General features: G+C 37.1%; 2 protein-coding genes across 3 annotated transcripts in view; both read right to left on the reverse strand.

The window, feature by feature from the left end:
* The window catches only part of LOC122782276 (sorbin and SH3 domain-containing protein 1), a 40,535-nt gene extending 39,109 nt beyond the window's left edge, over window positions 1–1,426 (reverse strand). Inside the window, exon 1 of the mRNA XM_044046564.1 lies at window positions 1,238–1,426. The gene's annotated coding sequence lies outside the window, so the exon portion shown is untranslated. The remainder of the gene's footprint in view (window positions 1–1,237) is intronic.
* Window positions 1,427–2,474: 1,048 nt separating this feature from the next.
* pik3ap1 (phosphoinositide-3-kinase adaptor protein 1) lies at window positions 2,475–11,876 on the reverse strand. Of its 2 annotated transcripts, XM_044046566.1 has the most exons (17): window positions 11,550–11,807; window positions 10,097–10,522; window positions 9,541–9,764; window positions 9,219–9,363; window positions 8,134–8,276; window positions 7,911–8,043; window positions 7,616–7,812; window positions 6,777–6,945; window positions 6,633–6,695; window positions 6,291–6,548; window positions 6,066–6,122; window positions 5,414–5,607; window positions 5,248–5,320; window positions 4,924–5,079; window positions 4,027–4,097; window positions 3,252–3,361; window positions 2,475–2,716 (listed from the first exon to the last, which is right to left on the reverse strand). In XM_044046566.1, exons 1-17 carry the CDS (start codon window positions 11,578–11,580, stop codon window positions 2,593–2,595), a joined length of 2,574 nt encoding a protein of 857 aa, XP_043902501.1. In that variant the 5' UTR covers window positions 11,581–11,807; the 3' UTR covers window positions 2,475–2,592. The 2 variants fall into 2 exon arrangements, with proteins under 2 accessions (XP_043902501.1, XP_043902502.1); XM_044046567.1 differs by lacking the exons at window positions 2,475–2,716; window positions 3,252–3,361 and adding an exon at window positions 3,368–3,632 and having other exon boundaries at window positions 11,550–11,876.
* Between the last annotated feature and the right edge of the window lie 11,035 nt (window positions 11,877–22,911).

Here is a 22,911-nt window from a genome sequence, read left to right on the forward strand (position 1 = left end):
GTTTCATTCATTTACCAGCATTTTATAAAAACTGAAGTGTAAATGTTAAAGTCTGGGAAACCTGAAGGATTCACAACTCAAGTAACCACTTATTTATCCAACATATTTGTTACTCGTCCCTCATCCCTAAAGTTGATCCAGTTGCTTTTACGTTACACACTCTATCTTTCTGTTTGTCTTGCACTCGTGTGCTGGAAGGCAGTTGCTCGTGTCACATGCCGTTCATTATTTGGGCCTCGGCCAGACCAGTTTTTTCAGAATAACGTGGAGTTTTGCATTCATGTCCAGCACTACTGTGCAGTTACACAACACCGCAGCTGACTCACAAAAAAAATCCACTGAAATAAGTGGAAAATAAACAACATTGCAGGCTGTTTTATGACCACATAACAATGCAGTTCTCCTCCACAGCAACTGTGCAACAACCACAGCTCCTGCTACCACCACTCACTTCTGCAGTTCACCTATGAAATAACCTCATCACATATGCCCACACGTTAGAGTCTGACCCGACAACACAGTGAGGACACGACATTGTCATTAAACTATTCTCCAGCATGTCCGTGCCGCATTATATGCATTCCATTATGAGCAAGCTGCTCCTGATGCCACAGCCTTTTATTGTATGCGTGTGGAGTAGCAGCACACAGTCTGCTCCACTCTGAATCACAATGACACGAGAGTGACACTTCACTGCTGCTCACAACTTACAGAGACAGCAGCACCACAGAGGGTGGATTACAACAAAACCCAAAACACAAAAATGATGATAGACAGAATTCAATGTGGTGAAAAAAGCATGGAGATTTTAAATCTCTGACTTGAGTATTTATGTTTTCGTCTGGGAATTTAGCCTCAGAGTGCGGCACCCATGCGGGCTGCATTTGCACTGAATGGATCAGTCTTTGCTGCAGTAAGTGTCCTGTCCCACAGCCAGAGCCTCTGTCCATCTGCTGTTGAGGGTCAATATTTAAAAAAAGAAGAAAGAAATAAAGAAAAGAAAATAGACTGACACTTTATATTTGACTGAATCTGCTGAATTGGCAGGAACAAGGACTGAATGATCAATAAATAAAATAAATAAAATGCATTCAGTGGTAGGTGCTGCTGTTTGCATCCTACATTACAATATAAACACAAATTCAGCTGTTCTGGTGCCAAGAGAGAAATGAAGACGTAAAAAGGACGTAGATACATAAAAAAAGACTTGGCATCAGCAGATGAGGACATGCTTTACCTGTGTGTGAAGGTAATCCAGTGTCGTCGTCTCCTCGCTGCTGATGCAGACACACTCCACTGCACTCTCTCTCTCTCTCCGTGTGTGTGTGTATGTTCACGGTGTCCCTCTCCTCTCCTCCTCTGCTGCTCTAACACCACTGAGTCCGGTCACAACCTACCAAACGGTCCCGGCTGCGTCAACACACACGCGCTGAGCACCGCTGTCCCTTCACAATAAAAGCACAAAAGTCCCAAAAACAGGAAACAAACCTTTGAGTTGTTGCTGCTGCTGCCACTTTAACATACTTTGACTTAAATACATACAGTTTGCAGGCAAAGTGAGTTGGGGTTCATGAAACCAACACAATCAGCTGACATATATATGTATATATATACATATATATGTATATATATGTATATGTATATATATATGTATATATATATATATATATATACATTTAACAGATTTATACATTTCTAATCTGATTATCACAGCAAAAGTGAAACAAATATGTATAGAAATGTAAAGAAAATTTCCAGTGAGCCTTCTTATGTACTGTATTATTTATGTGTACATTCAAAGTCTCGCAGTTTGGATTTTATGTTGAATGTTTTGACCAGAACTTACTTGACACTCCCTCAGACTTTGAAGACATCCTTCTACTCACTTGTTGTGAAGACACTTGCCGAGGAGACACTGAGGGTTCATTTGTCTGATCTGTTATATACACGGAAAATATGGCAATGCAATTTATAGGGCAGACAGAACATATTGAGCACCATCAAGTGACAAAACATCATACTGCACAAAACATAAATTGATACTGATTTTAATGGAGTCAATATAAATAAGGATGGAATACATGGTGATAGTGACTGAAAAGAAATAAGCGGAAATAAAATATTTCATTGTGAGAAAAAAGAAAAAAAAGACAGATCCATGTAAGGACACTTCCTTCCTATTATGCAAGTGACATGAGGAAATATCACTACCAATATTAAAGTCCTTTAAGAAATAAAAGCATAATAAAATCACAATCAATAAAAGTGGAACATCCTCTAGTGAATAAAATAAAACAAATAATGTGGCTTTCCCTCGATTGAGCACATTGCATTTAAATACATGAGCCATATGTTTTATTATTGTATCACAGCATTTAAAAGTTTTACACTAAAAAGACAATATGTACTAAATATGACTCACACATGCATACAAACAGGTACATATACATTTAATAAAAATTATAATACTATTAATAACAAAAATACAAACGCCCATCTCTTTGCGTGGATTATTTTCTTTAAATTGCTTACAGATGTCACATCCAAGAAAATAACCTTTAACACAACCCAGCAAAGGTGAACATGTGATGATCACCGTAGACGGCGAGGTACAGGAGGCGGTGGCACTGAGCCTGATGGTCTGTTAGAGGGTATTTGAGGAAGTGCTCGTGTGGGGAACGCTATGTAGCGCTCGTGCAACGCCTTATCTGGCACTCTACAAGAAAGAAAGTGTTCTTAGTTCAGCGACTGATGCAATGACGCCTCAGGAAACTGTGATCAACACTTTGTGATCATGAAAAAAAAAGGCAGCACAAATCATGACACATTTTATACTCCCAGACTAAAAGTAGTGTTTTAAACTTTAGCATTTATCTAAAAGTAAACAGTTCTTGGTAAGTGGTAATGTCTCTTTTTATAAATGTTGTTTTACTTAGAATAAGACCTCCTGTATTTATTTCAACCCTTATTTTGTTCCTAATACGTATGCTACTTCCTCACCTACACACCATAAACATCAGCACTTTTATCACTTTCTGACTTGGTTTCCTGCCTAATACATGGCTGTGAATTACACTTCCTTTTTCTCCTTTTTTCTGTGTTTTACTCACTGCTGCCAACGCATTCTTAAATTATCTCTCTGTCCATTTCTGTCACTTAGCAAAAATCTTATACATCTCTATTATAATTGCTGTTGTATCTGTGCAAACTGTTTATTTATGTGTATACTGTATTCTCGGCTTTGGACTGACCTGTCTGGGATTCGTGGAGGAATCCTGGGTGGAGGAATGATGGCTGTAGCATCAGATTGCCGCAAATGCCGTGGTGGTGGTGGAAGAGGTGGAACATTTTCTAATGTGTCCTTTAAGAAACAACAAACAAACGTGCACAACTCTTAAAGAAAATAAAACCTTTGGACAAATTCATTCTTGTATTACTATGTCTTTAAAGCCCAAACACACTCTGTGCTTCCTGATCTCTGTCTTACAGTAATATAAAAAAAGATACAGATATAGATACAGAAGAAAACTGATACAGACTTTTTTTTTCCTGACATTTCCTAGACTACATCACCACAGCCTGGCAAATCCTGCACCAAGGTGTTTCCATTTCCCTAGGATGGTCCTGCAATTCTTAATTAATAATATTAATACGAGTTAATACATGTGATATAAGTAGGTGTTGAGCTAATGTGAATGACAGTGAATTTGGAGGAAGTACTGAGCAATGCGAGTCAAAATTCAAAGATTTCACAACAGAGCAAAATGTGGGTCTTGCAGTTTGTGTCTTTTGCACATGATACTGTATAAACAGTGTATTTCCTGTTCAGAAGAAGGAAAGAAGTCACTGCAGAATAAAATTGTACACTGGAGTTTTTGTCAAACTCTGTGCGGCAATGTTAAATGTTACAAGTACAGGCCACATGAGAAAGGAAGGTCCAACTGCAACATTGTGCCCAGTGTTACTACGTGTTACTACTTATGTGAATTAAAACTGCAAGAACTTTTGATTTCACTTTGGACTCACCTCTAGATCAGGCTCTGTGCCACTGCTGCAGCTGAAGGCACTGTGAGTGCTAAGTCTGTTGCTTTCAGTACCTGAAGTAAAGAAAAAAATAGGTTAATGTGGCAGGAAGACAAACCATTTCAGACACTGAGGTTAGCACTTGTGATTAATTATGTCACAAGACCGCCAAAAAAAAAACAATAAAAATATCATGTATGCATGAGGTATTTGAGTTGTATTAAGTAGACAAGAAGGCTGTAGACAAGAGACAGGCAGAAGGCTTCTTTCATTTCTAAGAACACTTTTGTTAAAAAAGGTACAAAGTGGCAGCTCTATTTTAAATAAATAATGATGAAAATTAATTAAGATGACTTAAAATGGGTGTTAAGTATGTTTAAGTGTACTGTCTTTGATGAGACCCTGCTAGTTTGTAACCTGATTGTGGGGATTGTGATTTTTTCTGATGAATGATGATATTTTTAAGCGGAACTACAGTATACGCCATAACATATCAGGCAAACCTGTTTTCTAAGGGGAAATAGATAAATCTTTTCACTGAAGTCTCATGTAGACTTTTGCTTTTAAATAAATGAGTGCATGAAGGACTTAATCTGACACAATGTCCAGAATAAACACACATGTATGAACCCCCATAAAATCAAAGCAACACCCAAAGCTATCATATGTCCAAAGAGATTTGTTTTCCAGGTTCTTTCTCCCATGTATTACTCCCATGTATTACTATATTACTATCTAAATCCATAGAAGAATTGTTAAGAGAGTGAACTACATCACTGAAATGTGCACCACCAAAACAGGACTTCTTTGTATGTGAAAATATTGCTCAAGTTTAGTGGATGAAGGATTATAGAGTCAAATGCACTGCAGGTAAATGGAAAATAAACATTTTCAACTTACTGGATGTGCTGGATGTGCTACCTGTCTTCCAAGCTCCTCTCTGAATAGGATGAGTGACAGGAGGGGGCTGAGCCACCACTCTGGGTCCTGACTCATACACTGCACACTCGAAAGTGGCACTGGAGTTCCTCTGCAGCGGAGCACTTATCTCATAATCTAAGAGTGAATAGACAAAGATAAATATGAGCTTTGAAAACAATGCTGTGTTGTGCTCATACATTAATCATTTTATAACAGCAAGATATTCAGTCCATCATGGAGATACTCTATAGGTACAATAAATATTTAAGATATTTGACAATGTATTTAAAGATAATCATCTACCAAGCTCCTTTCCTGTCTTCTCTCGCTCCTTGTGGCGCCTTGTGATGCTATCTCGTAATTTTTTCAGATTTTCCTTAGGCAAAAAAGAAGCACATATGAACACGGATCAATTCTTTGACCATTAATCCACAGCTAACAGACCATGGTGTTGGTACAGCAGATCTACCTGCTGATAGCGTATGGAATGTGCCCTCCCTTCATGGTCAAATTGCCATGCCTTGAACTCTTGGACGGCTTCATTCACAGTTATTTCCCCCACTTTCACCCTCTCCTGAAGGGATATGAGCTGCCTCTGTCCAGGGGTCTTCATCCCAGCATAGGGATCATGAACAGATGCTGGGATGTCCACGACAGGCCGCACTGAATAAATGGAAAATATGTCAGTCTGCATGGGTGAAATTTGTCATGGTAAAACATGTAAAGCTCATGTAGGCACAATGATGCAATATTTGTGCAAATTCAACAAAAATCAGTTATTCTGGAAGGTGATATGCACAAATATTAGTAGAATTAGTTGTAGTAGTATGTTCTGTTTTTAGAGTTTTGCCTTTGATTTCATTTTTATTTAAAACTGTGTTTTTCTTTTGGACTTGTAAGTCTTGTATAGTATAAATTGTTATGACTTTTAGGTTCACCTCATTAAAACAACTGATTAAAAATATCAATTATAAGAAGAAATGTGTCATGGTTTGTTCAGACAGTCCAAATACATATGATAATCTACTGTGCTTAAACAATTTTTCTATATTCAATCCAAAAATCACTCTCCCTTTATTTAGAAAAAAGGATTAACAATTTTGCTTAAAACTGTGCTTTACCTGCAGGATATCCAGTTGCCATTGTTGCATGCTGGGATGTACTTTTTTCTGAAAAAACTGTAAAACAAATTTTAATAAATGAAGTCACCACTTTTGTATAGAAAACACACTGCAAAATATGTGTAGAGATGTCTTCAACTTTAGTAAACCAGTCCACTTGTTCATAACTAACTTCTGAAGATTACAATGACTTGAATGAATGAGAATCTTCACAGACATACGTACCTCTAGAGATGTAGGTAAAAGTTGTTTTTGGCTCAGGCTCAGGCTCCGGCTCAGGGTCAGGCCCACCTTCATGTCTTGGGATTGGAGCTGGTGGACGATTCTGAATTCCTGGGTTATATGTACTATTTGTATCCACAATATCATAGATATCCTCTAGGAAGATGTTGTAAGGATCCTCCTCTTCTTCCTCATCCTTTTCTTTTTCTTGACCTTTTGGCTGCTCACTGTTGTCCTGGAGTTGACTGCAGTGAGGTTTTGCTGGGGAATAAAGTACCACCACATTTCTCATATACGGAATATAATATCTCTATTAAATGTTGTGAAATATGTTTGTATGTTTACCTTTGAAAAATGTCCTAAGAAGAGCTTCCTCGGGATACTCATCAACTGCATTCATCACCTCATCTGATAAAAACAACACAGTGGTCATCAGTAACAGGCTTATCATTAGCATTGTAGCTTCAAATAAAACCATGTTAATCTTACAGAGGTCCTCTGCACATTCAGGGTTCATTGCCAGCATTGACTCATATATGTCCTCTGAACAACCTGAGTACTTCATCATGATGTCTTGAGATGCAGTTGACATGGGTTCATACACCTCTTCACTGTTCTCAGTGTCCTCAAAGTGAGACCTGAGCATGTCGGCCGTCTCCTATAGATTTGAACACAGAGAGCAGGCAGATGATGAATCCAAACGGCACAGACTTACTGCATGTCTTTGGGGTAGTACACACAATATTTGAGAATACGCTATGAGATTAGGCAAACATGTTAAATTGAAACAGAGTTTCCACTGATACCCAATAATGGAGTAATGTCGTAGCACTTCAACTCAAAGGTTGCCAGCAGAGGAAGGAAGGCAGCTGAATCTGAATAAGTGCTGGAATGTGGAATGTATGAATAACAAAAAACCTCACTTCCACTCTCAAAAATGTCTCCACCAGAAAAAAAACATGAGGGTCTTCAGTGGAGATACTATAAAATATAGACAACTGAAAGCAGAGAGGAAGTTGGCAATGTCCCTCTCCCTTTCTGTCATAGAGTTTGTTGGTGGATACTAATACAATGTTTTTACTTTCCGTTATGGTTGCATTGTGGTCTCCTCTCAACATATCATAATTCTACATGACCGCTTTAAAGCATTTACACTTTCACTTTCAATCTCTACCAGTTGCTGACTTAACAGATATCACATTAAACTATCATGTCACCTCAGAAATAGTGGTAAGTCCAGACGATTTGCACATTTAAATTCAGCAAGACTGCGAGAGAAAAATATCCCACACACAATTAGATACCTCATAAAAACACAAGAGACTTACAACAAATTCATCCATGTACTGTCTGAGATCTAAGAAGCCGCTCTTTTCTGCCAGCTTGTTTGGGTAGTCTCCATACTTGTTCATCACACTGTAAGCCTGCAGAGCTCCGGGACATCTGAGGAGAATGGTGGTCAGCTTTTTCAGGCCGTACTTGGCAGCAAAGTGGAGCAGTGTGGGAAGCTCCACATCACGCTGATCTGCACACAAAAAAAAACAACCAAATACAGCCATTCATAAGATAGACAAGGTGCAAGTGCAACAGCAGCAGATCAGTAGTACTGAGTATTGTACTCACATGCCCCCATATTGTTTTCTTCAAGCTGTCTGATTCCAAACAAGTGAAGACCAGTTTCAGGCATTCTGGATTTAAATGAGTCAGTTAATGTGTTGTCTACTGATTCTGTCATATTGCTTGTGAAGTTGAAGGCCTGAAAGTAAAAAAAAAAGGAAGTGAGATAACTCTGACAGGTACAAAACTAGCCAGCAATACTGTATAACATTATGACATGGTGGCTCACCTGACAGATGAAGTTAACAGGATCAGTGGCATTCTCAATTAACCGACTGACTTCAACCATACTGGTATAATATCTAACAGGCTTCAAGCTGACACAAGAACGGTCAGTGTACATAGTGAGTGAGACCACTCCAGCAGGCATGTCTACATGAAAACAAAAAAAACATCCTTTTTCAAATTTGACTTCATAATATCTTGCATTTATGAGGCTAACTGTACTCCATGTGATGTTGGGTAGCTGTTATGAGTTACAAAACATTGTAACTATAAATGACATATATCTGAAAATGATTTGTTTCCTCCATCCAGTCACTATAATGATCTAAATAAAGAAATCAGTCGTGCTTTTGACCAGTCATCATCTAAAGTGTTGTATGGAAGAAGTTTATTGAATTAAGTAATTTAATGAGATTAACCCTTACTGTAGAACAAAGAACATTTAGGCTTTTTTTTTCCATGAATATACAAAGGCTATAAAAATGTGCAATATAGAGTGTCTTATATCCTACAGCACAAGCTAGGCAATTTCTTTTTTTTTATTTTTCACAAACTATATAAACACACCCAAAGTACCCAAAATGTTTAAAATTGTATAGAATTTGTGAAATTTGGAAATACATCACAGTTCACCGGTCGTTGGCTGTTTTTTATGAACAAAAATAAAGAAATTTGGTGTATTTAGGGACTTGGGCACAATTATCGATAATCCCATTTTTTTTAAAGAAATATGCAATCAAATGAATCAAGAACACCTAGGAAGACGAAAATAAAATACTTTACATCCTGCAAAGTCTGATTATGTTATGGAAACGCAGTATAAGTGTACCTTGGTGTAGATCTGTCTTTGAATTTGTGCAGGATCCTCTAACTAGTAACCTCAAGTCTCGAGGGGGCAACAGTCTCTGATAGTGTTTATTCGGCCTGCAGTACGCCCTTTTAAACTCTACTTAGATTTCTTACCTATAGCCCCTTAAAAATGTGGACTCCTCTATGTCTGAGACCAAAACAAGATCAAGTGAAAGACCTTTTAAACATGTCTTGTCTTGAAATCTTATACCTAATGTACTACAATAGTACTGTACTTGCCAGGTGCAGCAACACTTAAAGTGTATTCATTCTCAACGGTGCCTGGAAACCGTTTTGTAGTTCCACTTTCAGATGAAAACTCCACCTCTGGTATTAACTGACGATCTATTTTCTGTTTGAAAATGATGAACAATGTCTCCTGTTCCTTTAACAAAAGAGAAAGAGGTAGATTTAACAAACCACCATAAATGTGTGAAACATGTCAGTACTTAATTGTCTCTCTTACAGCAAGAAAATGGGAATTGATGCATTCTCACACATAGAAACTCCCTGAAACTACACCTCTGATCTGATAATATTATTATTTTTCCTTCAGTCTTACCCCGCAGAGAACTTTGTTTGGTTGAACAGTGAGACAGGTGAGGTGAGAAGATTCCTCACTCGCTGAATTCCACGTGCTCACGGGGTCTTCATCATTTTGGACAGTTTGTTTTTGCAGCTCTGTCACCACTTCCTCTGTTTTATCATTGGTGGGATTTTCAGTTGGGGCTGGGACGTGCAACTCTGGTGCAACTTTGCTTTCATGTTCAGCCTTGAGTCGTTTGCCTGTAAAAAAAAAAAAAAATGAAAGAATATAAAAAAAAAGTTATTTTCAGACCCTTAATGAGACTATTTATGATGAATTTCTCTAGTTCAAGTTCAAGAGTCAAGATAATTCTGAGTTCAAATACTACTATTATATTTCATTCACTACTATTGTAATTTATGTTTAAGCCATCAAAAACTAATATTTTCACAAGAATACCATTTTTTCGTATCTGTTTCAGGTAGATGGGTTATATATCTTTAATTTGGGTGAAATGTGCCTTTAGTCTGCTATGTTTGCTCTTTGGGCCTCAAACAAATAAAAAATATATATATATATATGTTTTGCGTACTGTCAGCAATAGACTCCAGAATGGTGGTGAGGTAGATGGCAGGCTCATCATCAGCACAGACTTTTCTCCAGCTCTGCCAGCCGTTGAAACTCTCTGTGGGTACGTCGTCCTCTGAGATGCCGCACAGCAGTGCCACCACTCTGTGTGGCGGGAAAAGGAGCGTGTGCAGCGCCCCCTGCAGGTCAGGTTCGTAGAGCTTGTCCAGGAACGCTCCCGTGAGCAGCAGCACAATGCACTTACAACTTTGGAAGTTGTCAAAATCATATCCATGGAGCTGATGAGCTGGGTCCAGTGCGTACAGCAAAATAGACCTTTTCCGGAATTTTAGAGAAGATTTCAAGATCTGCTGCAAATATGTTGCCCATTCCTGTGCCTCTGCTGTGTGCAGGATTAAAAGTTCATGTTCTGAAAGACATTTGGAATCTGCTGCAAAACAGAATATATAACAGTGTGATTAGTGTGTACAGTGCATCGACTCAGTCACATGACTCGCTTGCCAAAACATAAATACTCTTAAACCTTGCAGATTTGGCATCATTATGAAACATTAATCACAATCTTGTAATCAGCTCAGACATGACACTAATGACACTGGTGATATTATGTGTTGGTTTCCATGTTGCAGCAGCCTGCGCATGTCGTGGAAACGCTCCACAATGCATCAGCTGTCCGGCGGTGGAATGTCAAGGTGACTGTGGTCAGAGAATGAATGTCCAATTTGTTTCAGTGCAGAGTCAACAAGTAGTTGTGCAAACAGCACTTTGTGTCAACACTGGTCAGAGTAATTCTGTTTGACTAATTACAGTGTTTAATCAGGTCACGTTCACCTCTTGTACACGCTAACTGGGAAAGAACCCCAACACAGATACTCACCTTCGTCACAGTTCCCACTGACAGCAGAGCACAGTAACATACCATCTGTTAATTAATGGACTAATAACATGACATAGACATTAAATAAATCACCTATCTATATATATAAATTTATAGGAAAACTCTAAACTCTGTTTATATAAGACAGTCAACAATATATTAATAGTATGTTAACAATTCTGGAGCAGGGAGGTAATATCATGGAAATACCGTATTATTTCTATAGTAATCACTTAGTAATAGCTTGGTAATGTGTGTTTTTCAATGATACCCATATATTATTTTGGAAATGACATGGTAATCTCTTTATTACCACACTATTAAAACCAAGCTGGAAAATGCATTAGAAATAAGATTGTTTTAACATAATATTACTTCCCTAATACAAGATTATTATCATACTGACACCAAACTATTACCATGTTGTTACTGTACTGTAATGTAAAGAGAAACATTATGAAAATTCAGTTTCATATAAATATCCGACTTCAACAGATGAAGGAAGATAAAAAAAGTAAATAAAATACTAGGTCTATTGGCCTCATAGGCAGTCAGTTTTTAAAAGAATGTTTATAGTTACCTGATTCAGTATTTGAGACAGATTCTTCCATGATTGCGAGGCCTCAAATTAGTCAAAAATCAGCCCATAAGGAGCATCGTTTGTCCAAATATGTCCGTTTATGTGCTCAAGTTTACCGAAACTCGGTAAACTCTGTAACTGTTCAACTGAGACGACATGAGCTTTCTCCAGCTCTACCCTTTTTGCTCAGCCGTATTAATAGCAGCACTTAGTTTCCTGATTTTGGTGACACTGCCCCACTTCCTGAAACTGTTGAAGAAGTGAGAAAATGCACCAGTGTCGCATCAGAACGTGCAACAGGTCCACAGTTAGACTTGCTGTCAGCGGATTATAGTTTTAATGTGTTGATTATTCAGGCAAAAGATAAAATATCATCTTTTTTTTTTTAATCAAATAATAAAAAAAAGAATGTGTTTTCTGAGTCAAGGTCTGTGTACGTGTTTCTCAACACATGCACACGCAAACACACACACACACACACAAACCAGATTAATAAACAGCATCTCATCTTTGTCATAGGAAATACTTTTGCTTTCTGTTCTCAAAAATAGACATGCAGACACCAACTCACCTGTAGTCTGAGTTACATGCTTCTTCTTCTTTTTTTGACTTCCCTAAGAAGGTGTTTCACAACTCTGAGACTGTGTGACTGTATTTCGACTAAACAAAGACTCTAAGATTGCAAGATATGGAATATCCTGAGACAAATGCTGACATACTGATAATAAAAGTTAAGGCTAAACTTGCATCTATACTTTTATAGACAGTAAACATTAATTTAGTCTGACAATAAACTCTTTTTAGGTTATGATGAAGTTTAATGCAATATTAAACATAAAATGTGATGTCTATCATTGTACAGCTATACTCACTGAAATATATTGCAAGCGACAGTGAAGAGTGATTCTCTGAGGGAGTGTTTTTGGGTTTTATTCTAATCATAGTGACCAGAGGAACTGTAATCACCAACAAATGTGAATATTTTTTAATCCAGGTTAAAAACACTGCTTTTTTTCGTACGCTTATTCGTATGCTTTCGTATGCTTGATTTTTATCTTCTGCACTTTATATGCTTAGTTTAGATTTATGCTGAACTACCATATTTTCTGCTCCATTTTAGTCCAGCATTTTGTTTAATTTCTCTCTTTTTATTATTCCTGTACCTATTATTATTATTATTGTTAATATTATTATTATTATTATCATCATTATCATTATTATTACTTAAGTACATTTTAATGTTTCCATTTTAATGTGATTACATGAATTTAAATATTTTGTAAATCTTGTAAAGTACATATAAATATAATAAATAGACACGACAAATATCAACACACATAATGAATTTCAGAAAGAAATATATGAATGAAATTAATGAGATGGATAACTAAATGACTCACCTGTATGTTTTAATTATTTCTTATTTCGCATTAACTTCCAAATTCCCCATACAACACACAATTACAACACCAGGCACCACACTTTGACATCCACTAGAGGGCAGCAGACAATCTCTTACTACATTGACCAAGAAACAGGCCCTCATCACTGGTCACTGTGAAAACAACCATTAGAGTAAAACAGTAAGTATGAGTTATATGAGATCCAGGTACACTTACACAGGTGTTCTAAGTAACTAAAGCATGAAATACTGTATTTACTTGGGATAGAAGTACTAACTAAGACACTGGCTTTGTAATTAAGAGGAACATTGCTGGAAAAAACAACAACACCTCTCTCATCATTGTTTTTGGAAGACTCAACCACCAGCCTGATTTTGGAGGGGTTGACATGGTGAGGAGCAAGCAACTCAAAAACTTCAGTACAACCACTCAAAAACATCTTGACCAGAGGAGAAGCAAGATGATGTTCTGCATCTGAGATGTGATAAAATATAGTTATGTCACCTAGTTACTGCTGTTACTTTCACTTTCAGTCCTCACCTGATACATTCAATGAATCATATATCATATGTATCAATTCCTTGTCTACTGCTTTATCCTCTACAGGAAGCCACTGGAGCCAACCCCAGCTGACATAGGTTGAAATGCCGGGCACACCCAACCATTCACTCTCACACAGATTTGTCAATTTAGAGTGTCCATATTGTGTAATCCCCAAATCTGCTGTTTCTCTCTCTCTCTCTCTCTATATATATATATAGATATAGATATATATATATGTATATATATATATATACGTATATATATATGTATATATATATACGTATATATATATGTATTTAAATCCCCATATTAAAATTATGACTGAAGCCTTAATCCAAAACAAGAGTATTGGGCTGCAACAATAAAGTAGTGTACATACAACTCTTTCACATATAGTACTGGTGCACTGAAAAAGTATTGAAGTTCAATGGCTAAGACCAACTGAACCAATTAGAAGTTGAAGATCAGGAGCATTCATTGATGAGAATTGACTGACCACAGCACAGTGTGTGGTATTTTCTTTCCAAACTCCCATCAACAAAACACAAATCCATCTGTTCTGTTGTAGAATAGCAAACTTCCAGCCCATGTCTAATAAAGTCTTGGTGGCACATTATTCAAAACTTTTTTGTTATGGTTTGATTTACTTTGGCAACGACGTGTAGATGTCCCTTTGCCCTTTTTCTTCAGGTTCTAAAAAAGCATTTCCTTGCTTGTCTAACCATGAATTTCTGCCACAAAATCAATTTGCACAGCTTTGCTTTTCTTCAATAATACAATTAGTTTTGTTTCTGCTTTGACCTCTTTCTACAACGTAGACCTTTTAAATGGCCGCAGCAAAAGTTCACTCTCTGACTTCTGAAGAGCAGGGTGATCCATGACCTGTCTTTAAGTACAATTTCCTGTAGAAAAAGAATCCCCTAATTTCATCTAACTCTGCCATTAGCTACCATAAGCATGACCGGCCAGTTACCTTTTGTTTGGGATCCCTTGAAACCACTATCTTTTAGGTGGCTCAAACCAAATCCCTGCAGCCTGAGTTTAATAAGAGAATATTTTTGGCCCTATATTTTAACCTTGTTATCCAATATCCTGTCTTTTTAGTGCTCGGTGTGTTTTCAGCACACAGAGCAACAGAGCCAGAGAGCTTGCGTCAGTTCACAACGCAGACCTGACATTCAGAGCACAAAAGTTCACATGTGGACCAGCAGCTTTGTGAGATTCTGCGGCACTGACAATACCAACACAAGTTTAACAGTTTAACACTCCAGCTCAGCAAACCCTTATTTATTTATTGTTAGAATAACTACCTAGATAGAGTTTTGTTATTTGTATGACATTACAGGTCATTTAATTATATTGCTCCACTTATATTAATGTAAATTCCACAATTATTGGCTCAAGCGTAATTATTAAACCTTTGCAGCAATTATTCTTACATTTCTCTAAGTAAACTCATACTTACTATATCTTCTTTGTGGCTGAGAAACACAATCACTGTAACAGGAAGTGCATTTATCCACGTAATGTGCCTCTCCGATGACAACCTTGTGTTTCAACAAAGGTATTTTTTTAAATTGACGGCAGTGGATTTTTGCACGTTGAATTACTTTCATAACATTGAATCGTCATTAAATTTTAGGAGTACATTATAAATAGTATATGGTCTGTATTTATACAGCACATTACTAGTCATGATGACAATTGAAAACTGCTTCACAATACAGTTTTGCCTTTCAGCCATTCACACCCATATTCATATATGTGCAGCACTTTTTTTTTATCATATAGTACATCTTTCACACCCTTTCACACGTTGCTGGTAAAGCCATCAGGAGGAACTTGAGTTTAAAAGTCGGCATGTAGACATTAAGCAGAGCGTTGACTCAAACCCTCCACCTTCTGCATAAAAGGTGACTTGTTCTACTCGATCTACTACTAAGCCACTGTCGCTATTGTGATGCATGTAAGTCTACAATGACAGATAAAGATGGAAAACATCAAAACTGGAGTTACTAAGCACCGAGCAATCCATGACTGTAACACAGGAGGAGTCAGATTTTGCTACATCTAATATGGCCAACATAATGGTCATGTTACCGTCTCCTTTACTGTACTTCCTCCACCCTGGGAAACTTCTACCTTATATATGCGCTGCCTCTGAGGCTGTTTTTGGAGACTAAAAGACTTAAACAAAGCACAATCCAAGGACATGGAGCGCAATCTTGAAATGGAAAACTGAAATGGGGAAATGGTCTCTCACTGAAATGTTATTTGGATGATAGCCTGCATAAGAAAGGAACTGTGTTTGGTTTCTCATTGAGAGTCACCAGCAGGGCTCATTGTGATAAGAAAATAAGTCTAATGTTACCTGATCTGGTATAATGTGGACCAATTACCACTCCATTGCACTTCATTACAGGACTGTAATAGGGCCGGGGGGTCAGTGCTTGAGATGGAGTAGCAGAGGAAAATTGAGTCGTCATTGATAATATGATAAAAAGTGACAGTGAGAGGCCCCTCCAACAAATTATTGAAATTTACAGTTGATAGGGAAACACTATAACCTCATTTGGTAAGCAGCTGGCAAGCAGTTGTACAAAGCAGGTCCTCTAATACAATGAGAGGCTTATGGGGAGTGGGAAATCCTAAACTATCAAAGAATAGTTTTAGACTCCCGCTCACTGCCCTCTGGCAATCAGTGTATGTATGCAGTTTTTTTTTGGTTTTTTTTTAAATATCTAAAGTCACACAAATTAATCCTGACATTATTCACTCCTGAGCAGATGGATTGTAGAATGCCATATCAAACCATTGTATTTTACAACAAATAATAAATGTGCCTGATTTGCTTAAACAAACAATTCAAATTCAACTTCTATTATTTTTTTCCATAGTGTCTCTCCAGACTGGAGCATAGAAAGACTAATACAATATGAAATCTCAGAGTTTGCAAAAAAGGCAGCAGCCATTTGTTTGCCTTGGTTTAAGTGCCTCAATTTCAGGACAATTGAATACAAAAATCAAATAAACAACCATCAAAAATACATTTTCTCTCCATCAAGGTAATCAGATTATGTTTACATGAATTGTAAAATGTTATTAAAAAAAACTTTAATGCAGTTTAGGTGTAGAATAGCCAGACAAAGGAAATGATGAGCAAACATCAGGATAAGATTCCAATTACTATTAAACAAGCTTTGCATTAACTGGTAAAGAGGAAAATTGACATTTTCCACAGCTGGAGTTCCATCCTGACAGGTTTTACACACCAAAATCAATTAATAGACTTTTATACATGAGGAAAAGCATTCTCCTAAAAGGATGCTTACAAGCCCCTTTTCAATTATTCCTCCTATGGATTTATGTGTGGTTCATGAAAAGACACTTACTGCATTATAATTCATTACATTTATATGAAATACGTTATATCTTTCAAAATTTGATCAAAAAAATTGAATATGTGGAGAGAAGAATTAATTTAAAACATTTTATGACGGATTAAAAACTGAATCAACTACAAGTGGTATTAAGCAATGCGATGCCCTATGTTTTAATACTTTTCCTGAAGTATAATAAGAATTCAACGAGGCCATGAAGTCATTACCTTGAACTGAAGGGAATTATAATTTATGAATCATTTGGAAGACCAGTTAAATTTATCTCACATATCTAAATAGGCAATATATTGAATGCATGCTTCATTGATCAAAACTGTTGTGGAACAACTTATCAAGCAGTCATCTTTAACTACTATTTAAAGATCATTTTACTTTCATCTACCGTCTTCGCTCAGTTGAAATCACTTTGACATGATAAGACAGTCAATTTGGATGTCAGCTTTGGCTACAGTAATCACACTGGCCGCTAGATAAGTGTGACTTTATTTATTCATATTGAGCCCTGTGCGTGTCTAGTTGAAGATAATGGTTTCATTTTCCAGAGAAAGTTTGCCAGCTACACTCATTGTGAAGTAAATGTGAAAGATTTCTGCTTCTTTAGGATTCAGTGGGCAGACAAAAATGAATCCATGAGATGAATGAAGAACAGCAAAAGCAACGTGAAGGACTCCATAAATCTCTCTATTTGCTGAGTGCTGGCTTTAATATGGGAGATGTACGATCACAGGTGACAGCAAGACATGAGAGATGAATGCATTTTTTCAATGACTAAACAAGTTCTTAGTCAAATTCAAGACTGAGAAGGTATACAGTGCACTTTGTATTTTATGGCAAACAGGAAACCAGGAATGAAAAAAACACATAAAGGGCATAGCTACTGTCGCTGTTTTTTAAAAAATTCACAAATTATCACTAAGTGAGGTCAGAAGTTGGTGGTCAATGTGATCCAAAGTACCAGCTCCATTATCTACATTAGCTTTAAATGAAATGAAGCTCCATTAAAGTGGTTTCTTGAGTTACTTGCTATCAGACAACAGATGGCATAAGGTCAGCTGACAGTCTCCTTTTGGTCTGGGAGTAACACGCCTGTGCATTAGTACTTCAGCTTATCTCCAGGTACATTGGTAATCTCGAAGCATGCAGAGGTGGATTTTTGATGAAATGGTGTGTTTCCCAGAGTTATCTATATGGCCTCTGAGAGACTATCAGTGACAGACTCCCATTATTTTGCAAGTCGGCACAGTGCCAAGAGGGATTGCTTGTCTATGTTAGCAACGGCAAACCTGAGAAGTGAAACCTAACAAATGGTCACTTATCCTGCTGCATAACACGGGTTAAATGTACAGTATGTAATTTCTGCTGCTAGCGGTCTCTCGATCAAAACAATAACAGACGACCTGGTTTGATGGCGTCGCGAAGCAGCACGGAATCATGGGAAGTGTAGACTGGGGAGAGCGTCAGTGGCAGAACATGCAGCTAATAGCAGTTAGTAGTAGTGATCCAGCAGTGACACAATAAAGTGCAAAAACAGAAAACGACATACTGGCTAAATTATACAACTAATACTTTGCCCCGGAAATGATAGCTGACATGTATAATAGTCTACAAATGATGAATAACTTACCATAGACATAGAGGTAACATAGGAGAATATGTAGGCGAGTTGAGGGCGTTTATGTTGTATCTTAACTCATTAACCCTGCTGTTACCAATCCTGTCGACACCTGACAGGATTTGGTATGCATACCTCTCATTACCGTAACTTCTAGACACCCCATGTCATCTAAGATTGGCACAGCACCTCACGCGACCCTTATGTGGAAGATAAAGCAGTACAAGATAGATGGATGGATGGATGGATGGATACCGGGAAGCAGAGAAATATGCGGCCATACATTTGCCATTACGCTAGCCCTCACTTCCATGGAAGTGACCGTCCAAACACGGACAAGCACGTAAGGTTCTCCCTAAGTACCGTAATTCCTAAATGTCTGTGCCAGATATCAAAAGTGAAAGTTATCTTGGAAAAAGGAGCATAACTCATTGTTTTGCTTTGTTTTTTAACAATACAATAATAACAATAAGCCAGAAAATCTAAATAAATCCAGGTGGCCTGATAATCATGACAGTCATAAGAGGGTTAAATTCAGTTAAGGTTCTGTAAATTTTGCAATGACCATGGAGTGGTCTGTTACCTTGAATAAAAATATGGATTTCTATGGATTTAAAGTAGTACACTTTACTAGTATACCACTCAAAAAAGGTAGAAATCTTGCATACTATATCTTTAAAGCATAAGAATTACGCAATGGCCTTTACATTTTAACATGAGCTTGAGAAAGCAGGAATGCTAGAGAGCAAAGCACGATGCAGAGTGAAGAGCCTCTACATGGATCCTTGTGAAATATTCCTTTGAGTCACCATAATAATTAATAAAGAATTGTTAGAATTAAGTAAGTTTACAAAAGTTTATTTATTTATTTATTTTAAATTAAAAGGTGTGCTTACAACAATAGTAAACCAGAGTTTCTAACAGCCACTGTCAGTGTGGCAAGAGAATTTTGCACTTCCACAATAAGGCACAAGAGGTCAGAGCTTCACAGCAAATGCTATGACACCCTTAGCATCTTGATCCACACTGCTAGTTTATAGCAGATGAGCACTATGTTCCTCATTATCATTAAGGACAATGCCTGAAATGTGTCTACTGAAATAACTTTGCTTAAATAATCATTATAAATCCATTTCATAGTGCCATTAGACTAGATGGAAGAGTGACAATATAGTGGGGTTTGAATGTCTTAAAGATACAGAAAGCCTTGAGCTGCTCACCAGGTAGTAATCTAAGTTGTCAGTGATGTTTAAATGTAGATGTTATTGAAGGTAGTACAAGGTTTACTGACTAGAATTATGATTAAACATGATGATTACTATATTTAGAGAGGGAGAGAGAGACAATAATAAATCAATCATTCTATTATATATATATATATATATATATATATATATATATATATATATATATATATATATATATATATGTATATGTATATGTATATATATATATATATATATGTATATATGCACTTTATTCACTATTATATATTAAACTCTTTTGCCACAGCTCATGTCATCTACCTGACATGTAACCAAGCCTATTTCTACAAGGATCCCACTACCAGCATTCAAAAGATAACACCATCATCCATGTGATGAGAGTATCAACAATGCCAAACTTACTGGCTTAATGGACTTAACTGGCTGATCAGAAAAATCAGGGCTTGTTTGTGAAAGGCTCCTGTAAATGTTTCTGTCAGTCTATTATAATACACAGGCTTTACAAGTGAGGCTTATTTTGTTTGTCATTGATTCATTAATTAATTCTTTATAATGTTACGTCAAATATTTTATCCGGTTTACATTTCGTCTGTCGTCTGTAAAATCATTTGATACAATTATTGGATTTTTCCCTGTGACACTGACACAATGTGTAATAAAATAAAAAAAAATTAAAGCATAAAAAGCAATGCAGATGTGAAATGTAGTCTGAGACTGTGCTGTGTCTTGGAGAATTGCAGTTCCTGGATGATGAAAACTTCAAAAAGTAAAACTCATCTTTTGCTATGTTCTGTTGTTCTATCTGTGACTCATGTACATTAAAAAATAAGACTAGATTTTGCCTTAATAACACTATTTTTAAAATAGCAATGCTGATTAATATTTGACAATTTTGTTAACCCTAACCCTAACTGAAGATACGTCCATGACTAACACCAAAGTACCATATACAATCCTATAAACCTGTACAAATATCTCCTCCGTCTGCACACCGAACCCCATATACTCAAACCCCACAGGAGAACATGAATACCAGTATCCTATTAAAGCTAATCTGTTTCCTCGTTTCCCCGTCAGAAAATGTCCTCCATCTGACACACCATTCCCATTCCCTCCTCCAACATTGACAACACTGACAATGAGAGGATTACGAGGTAAATCAATAAACATCACTGGCTTCATGAATGAGCACAAGTCTCAGTGAACTGATACCTTCACTTTAGGTCTGTGGACCTGAGATACCAATCCACAGAGGCATCTTGAGTGCTTGTTCTCTGTCGTTAAGATAAGATGTGGCCGTGCTTAATAATGAGAAGATGCCTCACTGCTCTACAGCAAAACACATTGTGTTGGTCAATTGTGAGGTGAACATCAGCTTCACGTTAAAGTAGATGGAAAATACATGAAACCACCAACACATACAGCGACATATTAACTAATACTAAAAAGTCTTTGTTATCCTGCTCATCTTTTCTCCTTCTCTCTTCAATATAAGCTCTGTATCTGCATGGGTGTCTACTTAGGAGATGTGTGGTGCTCATAATACACAATAAATGAATTTCCTCGACCAGATATTCCTCACATTCTGCAACCATAGCAACTTCACATTTCCATTTTGAGTTGGGAAGTAGATCTCTAACTTTCAGCAAATGGCATGGGACAAGAAGAGGCAAGACTGCCGACCAGACAGACGAGCGTTCCACTCTCCAGCTCTTAACAAGCATAGTAATACATCAGTCAAAAGCAATAATTTTACCATTAATGAAATTCCAATTTGCCTTCAGTGCATTTCACGTTGACATTTTCCACATTGCAACAGTGCTTTGATAAAGTTTTTAAAATGCAAAAACGCATCTAAGAGGCTAAAGACCAGCCCGAGTGTCAGCGTGCCTGGCAGAGGACTATGGTACTTAATTTTTATCGCCATGTGCCTGGGGCATTGGAAGCCTGAATGTTAACATTGGCTCCATTTTCATTATCATCATATGATTATGGATTTTACTGCATTTAGCTGATAATACAACTAGGAGCTCACCTTAAAAGAAGTTGCTCGAAGGTTTCATTTCTGCCCAAATGAAATTTTCATTTGACAAACAAGTATAATTAGGCTGCACTTCTTGTTCAGTGTCAGTCTGTTTTCTGATTGAACTTAGACCAATTTACTGCCACTAAATGAGTTTGAATAATTTCCATTCCGAATGTCTCGGGGACATTAGCTTTAGGAGTGCTAAGTGGCAGCATGCTTTTTGAAGTTGCTGATTATTTGATGCCACCCCTGCCTACCTATACATTTTTTAGCTTACTTCAAAGTTAGTAGGGGGGAAAAAACTACATGTCGTCTACCTTGGAGTACAATGAGCAATTGAAAGTGGGGTTTTTTTGTCCAGGTCTTGCAGGCAAAGTGAAAATTACTTTAATAAGTGTGTAATAAACTTCGTTAGCTTCAATGCCTTTTGCTTCGTCACTTTATTTCTTTCATGTGGCCACTTTTATTGCACTGAATGAGCGGATTTGTTTCTCTTGAAACTGTACACCTAATAACTAATGTTGCAGTATCAGTTTCATTAAACCGCTAATTACAAATGAGTACAATATGAATTATGAGAGCTGCTACAGCTGTTTCTTACAGTATTAAAAGTAATGTGACACTTTAATGTTTCGTATCAGTCGGGAAACTAGTGGTGAAGCTGGTCAGTGAGTGAGGCAGTTAGACCATAGCTTTAATCCAGTTTTCATAATACAGTAAAACACAATACCCATTGATACATTAAGAAACAAAATTGTTGCACATTAGCCAATATTAAAAGCAATGTACAATGAGACACAGCAGACCACTGAATGGCAGAGGAAAGTGGGGTGATTTGTATATTTCTCCCTAATGGATTTGGTAGATAACTTAACAGCTATTTCAGAGGAGGTAATCCAGTCAACCTAAAATAAAATAAACACCAATGTGGAGCGAAACTGAACGAGAGAAACGGAGTGAATAAAACTGGTGAGGGCAGAAGAAAGAGAGGATCACAAATAAAGCTCATGATGAGAGGAAATGGGGATTTTGACAATGTGATTAAGTAATGGTCTCAAAATATAGAAGCAATGGCAAAAAGGGAATAATTTACTCAAATGTAAGAGCACTGCATGTCAGTGAAGGGCGGAATTACATTTCATTATCATAAA

The sequence above is a fragment of the Solea senegalensis genome, linkage group LG15, assembly GCF_019176455.1.
Source record: "Solea senegalensis isolate Sse05_10M linkage group LG15, IFAPA_SoseM_1, whole genome shotgun sequence".
Lineage (NCBI taxonomy): Eukaryota > Metazoa > Chordata > Actinopteri > Pleuronectiformes > Soleidae > Solea > Solea senegalensis.

Excerpts from the sequence above, each read along its gene's own strand:
- pik3ap1 (XM_044046566.1), bottom strand. The coding sequence starts at position 11,580 with ATGGAAGAATCTGTCTCAAATACTGAATCAG. Across the intron at positions 10,523-11,549 it reads TGTCTCAAATACTGAATCAG|CAGATTCCAAATGTCTTTCA; the intron begins GTAACTATAAAC and ends TCTGTTTTGCAG. Across the intron at positions 9,364-9,540 it reads CAAACAAAGTTCTCTGCGGG|GAACAGGAGACATTGTTCAT; the intron begins GTAAGACTGAAG and ends CTTTTGTTAAAG.